The sequence below is a fragment of the Schistocerca nitens genome, chromosome 3 (assembly GCF_023898315.1).
Source record: "Schistocerca nitens isolate TAMUIC-IGC-003100 chromosome 3, iqSchNite1.1, whole genome shotgun sequence".
NCBI classification, from domain to species: Eukaryota; Metazoa; Arthropoda; class Insecta; order Orthoptera; family Acrididae; genus Schistocerca; species Schistocerca nitens.
This window is the reverse complement of record NC_064616.1, coordinates 811,271,570-811,286,666: the sequence shown is the minus strand read 5'-3', so window position 1 is coordinate 811,286,666 and position 15,097 is coordinate 811,271,570. Positions and strand designations below refer to the sequence as shown.

The following is a 15,097-nucleotide window of genomic DNA, read 5'->3' as shown; positions in this document are numbered from 1 at the left end:
GTGCTAAATCGACTGATGCTCCATGAATTTTAATTCATTATTAGCCCTAGTCTCTTAATCTTAATTCATCACAATACATTAAAACCATGCACCAAGCAGAGGCAATTAAATACTGACACGCAGTTAGTCGCTCGCATCAGACACTTATAAATACCGAGTTATTAATAGCAAAAATAGGGTCAGCGGTAGTAGTTCAAGCGAAATCTTTATTTCTGTTGAAAAACAATTTCAGTCATTGCGTGACCATCATCAGTGCTAGTATTAAAGGCTTGTGTATTCACAAGTGCAAGCAGTTAAATTGTAATATCTGTAAATACCAATTTGTGAAAATAGCAATATGCTCAGAAAATATCCATACCTGTTCGTATACCATCGCTGGACTCTCGCAACAAACGAGAAATCATCCTCTCACTATTTTCTACAGCATCCAGATACGACAAATGCCACTGTATCAAAACCTTCTCCGCACACATAGGAAGCAACTGCGGCGCTTCAACACTACATATTTACCAAACCAAACAAAAGAAGAAATTTACTTCGTTCCTGAACAACCTACACCATGAAAATGACTGTACTCTCAATAACATTTCCGCCACACATATTAACTATTTGCCACCTGAAGCCTGTTTCATAAATAAACAAGAAACCTTAACATACACAGAAGAGCCAAAGAAACTGGTACACCCGCCTAATATCGCGTAGTGCTCCCGCTAGCACGTGGAAATGCCGCAACACGACGTGGTATGGGCTCGAATAACTTATGAGGGGAATTGACACCATGAATCATGCAGGGCTGTCCATAACTCCCTAAGAGTATGAGCGAGTGGAGAACTCTTCTGTACATCACGTTACGAAGCATCCCAGATACGCTCAATAATGTTCATGTCTCGAGAGTTTGCTGGCCAGCGTAAGTGTTTAAACTCCGAAGAGTGTTCCTGGAGCCACTCTGTAGCAATTCTGGGCGCGTGGGGTGCCGCATTGTCCTTCTGGAATTGCCCAAGTCCGTTGGAATAGACAGTGGACATGAATGGATTCAGGTGACCAGACAGGATGCTTGCGTACGTGTCACCTGTTCAAATGGTTCAAATGGCTCTGAGCACTATGGGACTCAACTGCTGAGGTCATTAGTCCCCTAGAACTTAGAACTAGTTAAACCTAACTAACCTAAGGACATCACAAACATCCATGCCCGAGGCAGGATTCGAACCTGCGACCGTAGCGGTCTTGCGGTTCCAGACTGCAGCGCCTTTAACCGCACGGCCACTTCGGCCGGCTCGTGTCACCTGTCAGAGCCGTATCTAGGTCCCATACCCCTACAACTGCACACGCCCCACACCATTACAGAGGAGGCTAGACCAGGTAGAACAGTCCCCTGCTAACATGCAGGATCCATGGATTCATGAGCTTGTCTACATACCCGTACACGTCCAGCAGCTCGATACAATTTGAAACGAGACTCGTCCGACCAGGCAACATGTTTCCAGTCATCAACAGCCCAACGTCGGTGTTGACGGGCCAAGACGAGGCGTAAAGCTAAATGATATGCAGTCATCAAGCGTACACGAGTGGGCGTTCGGCTCCAAAAGCCCATATAGATGATGCTTTGTTGAATGGTTTGCACGCTGACACTTGTTGAGGGCCCAGCATTGAAATCAGCAACAATTTGCGGAATGGTTGCACTTCTGTCACGTTGAACGGTTCTCTTCAGTCGTCGTTGATCCCGTTCTTGAAGGATTTTTTTCCGGCCGCAGCGATGTCGGAGATTTAATGTTTTACCGGATTCCTAGTACTCACGGTACACTCGTGAAGTCATTTTACAGGGAAATCCCCACTTAGTCGCTACCTCGGAGATGCTGTGTACCATCGCTCGTGTGCCAACTACAACTTCACATTCAAACTCACTTAGATCTTGATAACCTGCCATTGTAGCAGCACTAACCGATCTAACAACTGTGCCAGGCACTTGTTGTCCTATATAGGAGTTTAGGTACCTCTGTATTTGAATACGCATGCCTGTAGCAATTTCTTTGATGCTTCTGTGCAGAAAGCACATTACAGTGAAAACACGTAATCTATCTGATGCATTGAAACACATGGCAATCCGTTAAAATGATCACAAAAACGCCCTAAAGCTTAGCACAAGAAAAACCTATTCCAAAGGAATGCACCTGCAAAGATCCTATGCAACAAAGGGACACCAAACTACTTGTTTATTAAAAGTTATATTTCACCTAGGCCAACAAAATTCCACATAAAGAATCTATTGATAACACACAAGATTTTTAGTACATCAAATCATGTACGTAAAGTGACATAAAACACCTTGCTTATCAAACCAAGTATAAAATCTGCGCAAACAAATTCGAAAACTACATGGCACTTAATGAAAACACTGAGTGCCCGACACATCAAAAACACGCATGTAGACTTCCTCAAATAAAGACATCCACCTGACACTAGAAATTACCTTGGCACTGCTAAATACACAGAGAGAGTTAACTAAAACATCTCGGTAAGTTCTCTTCTGAAACTTCCGCAGCCTCGCCTCTGCGTACAGAGAGCGCGAAAGTTTGTGGGTCATACTGACCAATCCCCAAACTGCTTCATTTAGAAAGAGCTGGCGTTTCCTCCGATCATAAAACAGGAGAGGAAACTCGCACTTCTCTCGGCCTGAAATTTAGCATTCCGTTCAACAGCTGAAATTTCAAAGACCGTTTCCAAAGGCTCAGAAATTCGCGAGGATCCACATCTGGAGACGCGCGACCGCGTCAACCTGGCTTCGAAAATATCTTTCAGCTGCCTTCCCAAGCAACTACTGCCAAGCTAAATCAAGATCCTCCATCTGAATTTGCTTAGTTGGATGCATTTGTTATCATACCCAAATTCATTCGAAATGAACTAACATACATGTTTGCGACATGTAATAATAGGTACATGTAGTACTGTCAGCTCTAATGAAGGTGAGAATAAAGACACACAAATTCAGGTTCCCGGTATGATCTACTTCCCTGGCACGGAAATATGAGCATGAAAAGTACTAGCAAATGCACTCTAAGAAAAGGTACTCTGGCGAACTTGATAAGGCAAAACCCCAAAATTATATGAGGCAGGTTGAGTGACGGCTTTCGTTGTAAATTACGTATTCCTTTATTTTTCTTTCATCGTTTCTGAATTGTATGTACTGGGATACAACAAGCATCACAACAGTGATTTGAAGTAAATTCTCCGTCAGTAAGGAAAAACCAAAGTGACAATAAGTTTCGTAATATATTTTCAATGGTGTTATCCCACAGCCAACAGTTATCTGAAAAATATCATTATAACTGTATAGCGGTTCTGATAAAATCTTTATTTAAACAGTCAGTTTCCGTCATCGGACCATCACCGAGTGCTTGTATACAAAACTGAAATAATGCATAAGTAGCATTATAAGATTATACTGTCACAAATGACTTAACTGAAGTAAGTGTTAAGGATGACACACACGTTATAAAATGTAGCATGTAATTTAATGCTACTCATGTATTATTTCAATTTGGAGTACACGTACCTGATGATGACCAGTCGACCAACGGTTGTTGTTTGAATAAAGATTTTATCAGCAGCTCAAGGCGACGTTTTTCAAATAGGATTCGTGTAGGTTGAGTCCTGAGATTGATTACACAAATAAGTAAACACTGTTCAGAACGAAAAATACCGTCAAAAGCCAACTATCTTACTTCCTTTCTTTCCAATTTCATTATGGGCCATGTTTTTACTGGAGTTAAATAAAACATTGAATTTTTATTTAGGTTTTCCACTGAAAACACAATAATTGAGCGTTACTGGAAACTGCTCACCATCCAAGTAATCGGTAATGAATGGACTGGTTTGATCGACTTTGTGGAATGCAGAGGTAAGGCAGCTCAAGGCCTTGTGTTTCGGGTGCACAGCACAATTCGCTCCTCACACTGTTTTGCAGAACTTGATTGTAACTTTACTTCATTTACCCATTCTAGTACACAAATAATTCACTTGATTTCCATATCATTCAATGAAACACTGTTACGAAACATGACTAGTACAACGCACCATTATTTCAAGAATGCACGGCGCACTTATGAGCGGTGGCTCAAATGGTTCAAATGGCTCTGAGCGCTATGGGACTTAACTTCTAAGGTCATCAGCCCCCTAGAACTTAGAACTACTTAAACCTAACTAACCTAAAGGCAACACACACAACACCGTAGCGGTCGCGCGGTTCCAGATTGTAGCGCCTAGAACCGCTCGGCCACCCCGACCGGCTATGGGCGGTGCTACTGAATTCCATCTTCTATTGAAGTAGGCGGGTCTCTCCGTAGCTTTTTCATGGATCACGGATGTGAGCATTAAAATATTATCATTTACACTTAACTCCTGTTACGATGCATTCGTTCTCGTTATCTCGTCGCCTGCTGAAGAAATAAATACGTGATCAATGAAGTTATTGTTTCATGTGCATTTGTGCAAACTATTATGCCTTCATGTGTGTATTAGAACTTGAATCACATCATTATGTTTGTAAATTACATATAAATTTTGAGTTACGTCATCAAGTTATAGCCGTCTAAGCTGGGTACAGGAGGAAGCGTGAAAAATCACCTCGTGGCTCCGCGTAATTTTTATAGCCGCGCTTTCTATGAAAATTAATTATTTGTTTCCTTATAAATTTATAAATCTTTTGTTAACAGCAAAAAGCTGTTAATCAGTATATAAAGGGGATACGTTGGTTCCGTGGTTCCTGGGTTTCTTCGGTTGGCATACTACTCAGAGATAGAGATAGATAAATTGGGAGAGAGAAAGAAAGAGAGAGAGAGAGAGAGAGAACGAATTATCTGAAAGGGACGGAAATCAGTAGCTGTGATGTACGTGTTCAGACAAACAAATGCTTATAATTTCAGAAAAAATGGATGATTTATTCAAGAGAAAGAGCTTTACGAATTGAGCAAGTCAATAACGCGCTGGTAAATGGCTGGCTCTTACTCAAGCAATTATTCGACTTGGCATTGATTGACAGAGTTGTTGGACGTCCTCCTGAGGCATATTGTGAAAAATTCTGTCCAACTGGCTCGATAGACTGTCGGAATCCAGAGATGGGGATTCGCCGCCCACAATGCTGCAAACGTTTTCAGTTGGGGACAGATCCGGCGACCTTTCTGCCAAGATAGGGTTTAGCAGTCATGAAGTCAAGTAGTATACACTCTCGCCGTGTGCAGGCAGGTGTTATCTTGCTGAAATGTAAGCCCAGGATGGATTGCCACGAATGGCATCAAAATGGGGCGTGGAATACTTTTGACATAGGTCGTATGGCGGGCTACAGTCAGATTGGCACCGTAGCACGGTCCATGGCGTCTCCGGACACGTCTTCGGCCTGCAATCTCATTGACTGAAGTAGAATTGTCTTCAGTAATGCGTCCCGCTTAGAACTTAGCCCCGGTGACAAGTGAATAAGTGTTTGGAGACACCCTGGACAGCAGTGGGATAAATGCTTGAATACGTGTCGGAGGTGGACCAACACGTCATTGACTTGCTCAATTTGTGAAGCTCTACCCAATTTGCAGCCATTCGGACCTTCGGATATTCCCTTCGTTGTGTGTCGTGCTCTTTTTGTGTTAGAGGTATTTTAGTCCACTACAATTTCTTGATAGGAGATAGAATATAACAGAGCTGATTTCAAAGACAAGATAATAATATGTCGGTAGATGCCTTTCCTCCATTCAGCCTCATAACTAGTCGTTCTTCTGGGAATAAATTGACAGGATCGATATACAAAAGAGGTCGAAGTTGAAACTTACTGTGCTCTACCTTTAGTGGTCTACGGTAGTTAATACCCGATGGTCTGTGTCTGGTGTTCGGTCAACAGGAAAAAATCCAACATTGGCACTGAAATTACTTTGATTCACCTAACAATTAATAAATCTAAGATCGGAATAATATTATTGTGAGGAGTCATCAAGTAGGATACAAAGAGTACCATACAACTGTATTAGTCGCACATGGACGGCAGAAAATTTCCTGGAGAATTCCAGGAGATGATAGTTACGAAGCAGTGTAGTGAGGTTAGACACACGTCTCACATGCGGAGAGTAACTGTATAACGTGATAGTAGAATAAAACGGTGGATCTAGCTGAATGACAATTCAGGAGTTCGTGTCTGTCATTGAGGAAGAAATACAGTGGTTGTTTGGCATGAGGTATTAATACCTTAAGTATGTGGAAGGATATGTATTGTCAACACTCTCCCGAATTAGAAATTAAGAGAAGTAGCGTATTTTTCTTGCCACGCGTAAATTAAATGTCCATTAAGGAATTAATGGCTCGAATACAGAGCTGTATAATTAATTTGACGGTCTGCTCTGAATGCTCCATCTATTTCTGGTTTGGTGTAAATGTTGCAATAAAGATACCCTGCCCTAGCATTTGTGAAATAGAGAAGGTGATACACAGCATTTCTCAGTTATGTGTTGAGTGAACGTTCTTTAGCTATACATGATGTTCGTGGCCTATTTTCAATGGCATTTTATCTGTTTCAGATATGCCCGAAATACCGGAACGTAGGATGATGAGCCAGGCGGGCGACAACATAACGTTGGATTGTCCCGGTGTGACGGACATGTCCCTGGTGCTACAGTTAGAGTGGTGGGCGAAAGATATGAAGCTGGTGCAGTATTCCGACGCAGGAACCACCGTCTGGGAGAACCGGCGTCGCATCACGCTACGCAAAGATAATTTCGCTCTTGAGATCCACCCGGTGATCGCTGAAGACGACGGTCGCTACACGTGTCTCGTCAACAGCCGCCCACGCCCGGAGGCGTACATTATGCTTCAGGTGCAGGGTGAGTGCCTTACACGTACCGCCTCTCTCTGCCTGCCGCTTTCTTATTACGCTCCTTTCTACGAGGGTCAGCCAAATAAAAACGTTCCGGCGGCCTTGCAAAAAGGTAGGGCTTTTAGCCGCGCTGGTAATACACATTGAAATTTACAGAATTTACGAAAGACTCACATGAACTTGACAAACAATGGCAGTAGGCTATTGTTTTCCTATTCAGTGCGAAAACTGGTTTGATACAGCTCTCCGTGGTAGTCCATCTTTTGCAAGTGTCTTGATCCCTACGTAATGACTGCAACCTACATCCAATTGAATTTGTTTATTGTAGTCAACCCTAGGTCTCTCTGTACTTGTAACGCGGGCACTACCCTCCATTACTCCGAGAGTTGCCCAGAAAGTAATGCACTGCATTTTTTTCTTCGATAGTTCTTTATTGAACATAATGAGAATTACACACACGAAAGAATGGTGTTTCATCTACACAGAATATTTTTCCACGTAATCTCCATCCCGTTCTACGGCCTTCCTCATCCGCTGAACAAGGGCGTGTATGCACTGTCGGTACCAATCCTTGTCCTGGTGGCGGAACCAGTGCTTCACTGTGTGAATCAGCTCCTCATCGTCCTCAAAATGTCTTCCACGAATGGCATCCTTTAATGGCCCAAACAAGTGGAAGTCCACCTCAGCTCGCTGCAACATGTCGGGTGTGAGAGCCGTGGATGGCCTCCCAGACCGCTGCAAATCTTGGAGTTCCACCGAACCGCCTTCTGATGAGCTCACCCTCCGGGCCCAGCGACTAACTTTACTTCTGTCGCCAGCAGATGCTCCATAGACTTTGCACAAGCGTTCGTGAATATTCCCAACAGTTTCTTTCCCTGCAGTGAGAAATTCAATGATGGCACGTTGCTTGTAACGTAAATCACCTACAGACGCCATTTTGAAACTGTCCTGCAGCTACGCTATCTGTCGGAAGCGACGGAAACTTGGCGTGCTCACTCAGGAGACTTCATATACACAATCAGTTGAGCGCGCGATGCCGAAGAGTGCGGACAACGGAACGCGTGCGTCCGAGCCAGCCGGCTGGGTCGCGCCGGGGCCGGCCGCTGGCCGGTCGGTGGGGCCTGCTCCGCTCCCCACCGGACGGATACAACGGCGACGACCCCTGCAACGACAACGGATTCTGACAGGCAAGGTAATGAGGACAGGACCACGACGAGCGATATGCGAACGCAGAGCGGAGGACACCGTACGTCAAACCCCTGTGACGAGAGAAATCAGCTAACACAGAACGATCGGCAAGAACGGGAACTAAGACGTGAAATACAGCACATGATTCTGCAAAGTCAGGAAGTATACGACAACTGGACTAGTACAGTTCCTACTTCACAGCCTGAAGAACAAGTAGACGACGTGGAACAATTTTCTCAACTGGACTAGTACAGTTCCTACTTCACAGCCTGAAGAACAAGTAGACGACGTGGAACATTTTTCTCCACCGGAAGACGACGACGAAATGGAGGGAGTCTCCTCTGAAGAAGTTTGGACCATGCAGCCCACCGACGGAGAGGGCGATTTTACACTAGTTCGCCAAAGAAAACGACTCTACGCTTCTCCTAACCAGAACAACTCTCGGAAGCGACAACGTCCAGAAGAACTGAAAACTTCCAACCGTTATGCGGCTATTGCGACGGAAGATACTGCGGATGCTCCAGAACGTATGGACCAGACGAGTGACGTTAATCTCGAAGCAGATAAAGAGGGGACAGGTGGCTCTGGCCGTAACTTACTACGCAAAGTCCCGCCCGTTACTATTTACCATACCAAGAACTACATGGAACTCGACAAGGCGCTGAAAGCGAATATTGACGGCAGTCTTAAGGCCATCTACCAACGAGACAGGATCAAATATCATTTTGACTCCTATGAAGATCAACGGCGGGCCATCAATTTCTTTTTTTCGAATGACATCCACTTTTTTACACATCAGGCCGCAGAGGACAAGGACCTCAAAGTGGTTGTCAAACGTCTACCTGCCGAAGTTACGGAGGAAGAACTGAAAGACGCACTGATAGAGTAGGGTTTTTCTGTCATCAACGTCCACCAGTTTAAAAATCGAGACGACAACACGAAGGAATTACGACCTCAAGATGCTTACTCTGTCACGTTGCCAGCCCAAAAGGAAAACTACAAGATTTACATCAAATACCTTCTATATACTAAAGTCGTTATTGAAACCTACGACAGACAGGAAGGACCTGTTCAATGTCGCCACTGCCAGCGATTCGAACATACGGCTAATTATTGCAGCTTGCCTGCTCGCTGCGTTCGCTGTGGAGGGCAACACCGATCTTCAGCCTGTACTCATCCCCGAGGGGCTCCGCCGAAATGTGCTAACTGTGAAAAGGACCATCCTGCCACATGGCGTGGCTGCCAGAAGTACCAGGAACTTCTCAGGAAATACAGACAACGGTCTTCCCCGCAGCCCTCTCAACGGAGGACTCGTGTAGTACGGAACTCCAACCTGACGCCACACCCTCCGCCCCATCGTCAGCAACCGCCACAAGAACAGCCGGCGGCGACACGGCAGCCAGTAACACAGCCTCCTCCTGAAGCACTTCCACCTCGACAGCACCGTCAGCATTATTCATACGCCCACGCAGCATCACCACGCCGACCGGAACCGGAAACCTACGTCTCACCAGCTCATTTCATTGAATCTATAGCTCCAGCGCTCTCTGATGTCGCGAAACTTCTCACCGCCGTGCAGCAACAACTAGTGGGGATACTTTCTTTAATCGAAAGTGTATTGACGTCCTTTGGAACACCTTAAGATGGATCGCCCTGGGACCACGAGAAACCTGAAAATCTGTATATGGAACGCCAACGGAATGAAGCACAAGAAAACAGAATTCACTGAATTTTTACAACGTCACAAAATCGACATCGCACTTGTATCGGAGATGCACCTTCGTCCAACAACTGAGCTCAAATTTCGTAACATGTACGTCTATAGAACGGACAGACAAGGCCAACGAGGTGGAGGGACCGCAGTTCTGCTTAAAAGGGAACTGCGGCACCATCATGAAACACTACCACACCTCCAACATCTGGAGGCAACAGCAGTAACGGTTCGATCGGCGACAGGCAACATCACTTTCATTGCGGCGTACAACAGTCCCGGTAAAAACCTGGTGCGAGACGACCTAAGGAGTATCTTCACCAATTTTGACAAAATATTCCTCGGAGGTGACCTCAACAGCAAGCACGTCGCGTGGAATTCCCGGCGTACGAACCCTCGTGGACGAACTTTGATTGCCATGGAAGAGGAACTAGGCATCACAGTCCATGGCCCACGAGAGCCGACACGGATTCCTTACGTCGATCGGCAAGAAGCAGACGTCCTAGATATTGCTATCATCAAAAATATTGAGACGAACCTCCAGCTCCGCACCGTCGACGATCTTTCGTCTGACCACCGACCTGTTATCAGCATAGTGGAACACGCAACGGCCAACCTTCCGCCCCCAACCTCACAAACTCTGAACTGGGGTCAATTTCGGACATATCTTGACAACAATATCTGCCCGACGCAGGACGTTTCAACACCGGAAGCCATCGACATCGCGGTACAAACTTTGACGCAGAAGATAAAGGCAGCCAAACGGAGGGCAACTACTCACACGGTCTACCCTGTAGTAGCTTTCGATGAGTTTCCGCCTCTACTCCAAGAACTGAAGACACAGAGAAACAGGAGTAGGCGACGTTGGCTCCGCTATAGAAACCTAATCGATCGACGAGAAACACACGTCTTAACACGAGAACTGCACAGGAGAGTGGCCGAGTGGCGACAGCAGGTCTGGGAAGATAAGATGGATGAGTTCTTACTTCGAACCAAGAACGAATGGCAGGTAGTCAAGAACATACACCAGCGGCCACCTAAACGAGCCATGAGAGGACCAGATGGCCTCCTTTATGACGAACTCGCCCAGGCGGAGCTGTATGCTACGACTTACCAAGAACAGATGTCTACACCAGCGACCCAGGTGAACGACGTCCGCCTGCAAGAACAGGAAGCCGTCGTTAGAGCAGAAAGGACTGCTTTTCGTGCTGCGCCTGTGCAGAGCCGCCCAAAACTCACCACACCAGCAGAGATCCGTAAAATTATCCGGAAGACTCGGAATAATGCGCCGGGCAACGACTCCATAAGCAACACCGATTTGAAACAGTTGCCCAGGAAGCCAACTGTGCTCCTTACCCGAATTCTCAAAAGCTGTCTTCTGCAGGGATATTTTCCTACGGCATGGAAGACGGCTCGAGTAGTTCCAGTACCCAAGCCAGGTAAAGACCCAGCAGAACCCAACAGTTACCGGCCAATTAGCCTCTTGCCGACCCTTGGCAAGGTGCTCGAGAGAGTGCTGTTGAAGAGGCTCCATGACACGCTTACAGCGCATGATGTTATACGACCCGAACAATTCGGTTTCAAGGACAAGTTATCTGCCGAACTTCAACTTTTACGGATCACCGAACGGATACAAGAAGGATACAACAAGCAGCACTTAACGATTGGTGTCTTCCTTGACATCGAAAAAGCTTACGATAAGGTGTGGCGGCCCAACCTTATCGTCAAGCTGCATCGCACTACCCCTATTGCGGATTGTTACATTAGACTCATAGACAGCTTTCTGCAGGACAGGAACCTGTATGTCCGAGTCGACGACAAAAACTCCGAAATGAAAATGATCTCCGCAGGAATTCCGCAGGGCTCTGTCATTTCGCCTCTGCTTTTCAACTTATATATAAATGACATCCCAACAGTCCCCCTTGTTACGGCGAGTTTTTATGCGGACGATACGGCTTTTATGACAACTGGACGACACTTGGACCAGCTAATCGCTAGGATGCAACGGCAACTTGCTGTAATGGAACGCTGGGCGCTGCAAAATAAGATAACGATCAACCCGACGAAGACGGCAGCCGTTCTGTTCACACGGAGGAAACCAGTTCTGAACGACAGACTCCAAATAGCTGACCAATTTATCCCATGGTCGCCGGGAGTGTAGTATCTCGGTGTCTACCTTGACAAAAAGTTACTCTTTACGCAGCATACTGACAAGAAGACGGCAGCCCAGAAGATGGCCAGGTCATTGATTCCGTTCCTGAAGAGTAAGTATCTCAACCCTAAGAATAAACTCCAATTGTATAAGGCAACAGTGGAACCCACAATGTTGTATGGCTCCACCTCGTGGGGAACTACGTGCGTCTCCAACTACAACAAATTCCAAGCGCTGCAAAACATTTGCTATTGATGGATCACAGGAGCTCGATGGTGGACAAGAAACGCCGACATCCGCACCGCACTCCACGAGACCACTATACAAGAGAAGGTCCATGACAAGGCTCTACGAGTTTTTGACAAGATCGATGCCCTTAGGGACGAAGTTCGACAATTAGAATCGGTAGGAACGGTAAACCCTGCAAGATGGCACAAGTTTAGAGTACCGAAGTCAACAACGTTTCACCCCCCATAGGCAATCTGTCATAACACGAGGAAGCAGTCACACATAACAGCCTTGACACATTTCACCCTCCACAGGAGATAGACATCACCAGAGACAGCAGGCTAAAGGACCCATTGCGTGCCCAAGCCTAACTGAATGTGTAATAAATAAAGTGTTTTCCTTTTATCCTTACATCCCATCCTAGAAGAATAAGTCATCAAGGATGATCTCTTCAGTCCACACCACACCCTATATATATATAAAAAATATATACTTCATATAATACATACGTAACGTTTCACATTCGTAGCATTGTTTTCGTCTGCGAAAAAAAAATCATTACTTTCTGGGGAACCCTCGTAAATAAACGATTTCTCGATGAATCCCATCTTTTAGCCAAGTTGTGCCATACAGTTCTGTTCTCCATGTTTGATTCAATTCCGCTACGTTAGTTATCCGATCTATTCAATCTTCCGCGTTCTTCGGAAGCACCACGTTTCAATAACTTGTATTCTGTTCATGTCCATATCATTCATCGTCCACGCTTCATTTCCATAGAAGGCTATGTGCAAATTTCATTAGAAAAAAATTACTAACACAAATATTGTAGCGTTTTTAACATATTTCCGTTGTTCAGTAGTGCTTTCCTCGATATTGCCAGTCCACACATTATATCCTCCTAACGTTTTAATCATCTGCAGTCCAAATAACAAAACTGAACTATTACTTTTAGTGTTTCATCCCCTTATCTACTTCCCACAGCGTGACCTGATTTAACTCTTTCCTTTTGCTTCTCTTTTAACCTCTTTTAGTTACCTTAACCACTCTCTTTAACCGATCTTCAAATTCCTTGCTGTCTCTGGCAGAATTACAACGTCGTCAGCACACTTCAAAGTTTTTATCTCTTCTCCATGAACTTTAATTCCTTTCCACAATTTCTCCTTGTTTCGCTTCACAATTTTCTCAATATTCAAACCGAGTGACATGAGGACTAAGCTACAACCTTATTTCACTCACATCTCACCTTCTGTCCCCTATGATGTACCTCGTCTCTCATAACTGCAATCTGGTATCTGTAACAGTTGTGGATAACCGTCCTCCCTCTGTGTTGTATCTCCGATTCCTTTATATTTTTAGCAGATAAGGAGGATTCCTCATGTGGCTAAATACTGCAGTGGTAAATGGGAGATTACTGTTGAAATCATCCTGCTTGTCCTTTCAAGTATACATCTGTTTATAAATTAGGAATTGGGATATTGCAGCGAAGAACTCTTCCCTAAGGCTTTGGTTTTCAGATAACATGACTTTGGTGACATGTTTTACTTCGTTCGCACGAACGATATCTTTGTTACATGAAGATCAGTACTGACTGTACTTATTCACGTTATAATATTTGTCAACATGCGTATGCTCTGTTATCAGTTCAGGCACATTAAGAAGAAAACTATGTCGTTGCTCATTTTATTCGAAACATCAACTGGAGGAACTTATTCCATTTCCCCGGCAACACATGTAAATAGCCTCCCTGACTCTTTCATTCCTTTCAAGCAATGAATTATTGATGCCGTGAAATAACCTTCAAACCTAGTCTAGCTCTGAATGAGTTCTGAGCATATTTATTGACACTGAGACTGTTTTCTGAACGTAACTCTCCCATAAGTGTAAAGTGTTTCACGCTTCCCATTTTGCTCTAACCTTTTCGTCTCCTTGTATTTATTTCAGTCAACGCCATTAGCAATTTGTAATATATATTCTTTAGTTTCCTCCGTTACCATATTAATAATTATGAAGCTTCGAGATGTATCTCAATAACCAACTTGCCCCACATTCTCATAACATATGTCTATAAACTTTATCCATCAGCGTTTTCCTCTGAAACATCTATGTTTCTATTCATCCTAGCGCAGTTACCGTACTTTGATTTGGAAGCAATATTTACTTTCACCTCTCAAATACAATACATTCCACCGTTTTTCATTTACGACAGTACTGCCCATCTTATTTCTGACAGTTACATGTAAGTGATTATGCTGGTCACTTAATCGGCGTTAGGTGTTATACAAAACTAAGTGGAACCAGATACAAATGGTCTCATGTCCACTTTGAACTTCTAAACCTGATTAAGTATTTCATTCTCGTAAAGAAGAAAATGGACTGGTGTGGCAACCTGAAGACAGAAACAAATAACTACAAATTACTTGTTTCTGCTCAATCCATTCTCCTGAAATAATTCGAGTCTGAAAATTATTCCTAGAACAGTTTCGATTTTACCATCCAAAGAGAACAAGTATAAATACATATACTATAGGCTGTAACAGCAGCCAACATAATCAGTAATTTACTGTCGAACATTTATTTTACCCACTGGCTACCGGTTTCGGTACCAAGTACCATCATCTGGACATCCCCTGGTGCCCAGTCGTCAAGCTCGCTTTCCAAGAAGGTGTTCCACATACCTAATTAATTATAAACAGCTAATGTCGAAGCAAAAATGAATTTGTTGCTTAGTAAGTAAGATGATTTTGTTTTAGATGAATAAGTGTACTCTAAAACGTATGAGAAATACTGACTGGATTTGTTCGCTAAAAACAGCGTATCATTTGTAAAAGTCCACAGTTAACGATAATAAGCTATGTAGCCAAACTGATTTGAAACTGTTAACGTAGTGACGGCCGAAACAATTACTAACTGTGACATAGCCAGCCACATAGCAACATGACGCCTACGAACACCCAGTTTCATATAATGCTAT

General features: G+C 44.3%; 1 protein-coding gene across 1 annotated transcript in view; it reads left to right on the top strand.

Moving 5' to 3' along the window:
- LOC126249435 (uncharacterized) overlaps positions 1-7,047 on the top strand; it is a 334,540-nt gene extending 327,493 nt beyond the window's left edge. Inside the window, exons 2-3 of the mRNA XM_049951088.1 lie at positions 6,552-6,854; positions 7,004-7,047. Of these exons, the coding sequence (XP_049807045.1) occupies positions 6,552-6,854; positions 7,004-7,047 (347 nt within the window). The remainder of the gene's footprint in view (positions 1-6,551; positions 6,855-7,003) is intronic.
- Positions 7,048-15,097: the final 8,050 nt, after the last annotated feature.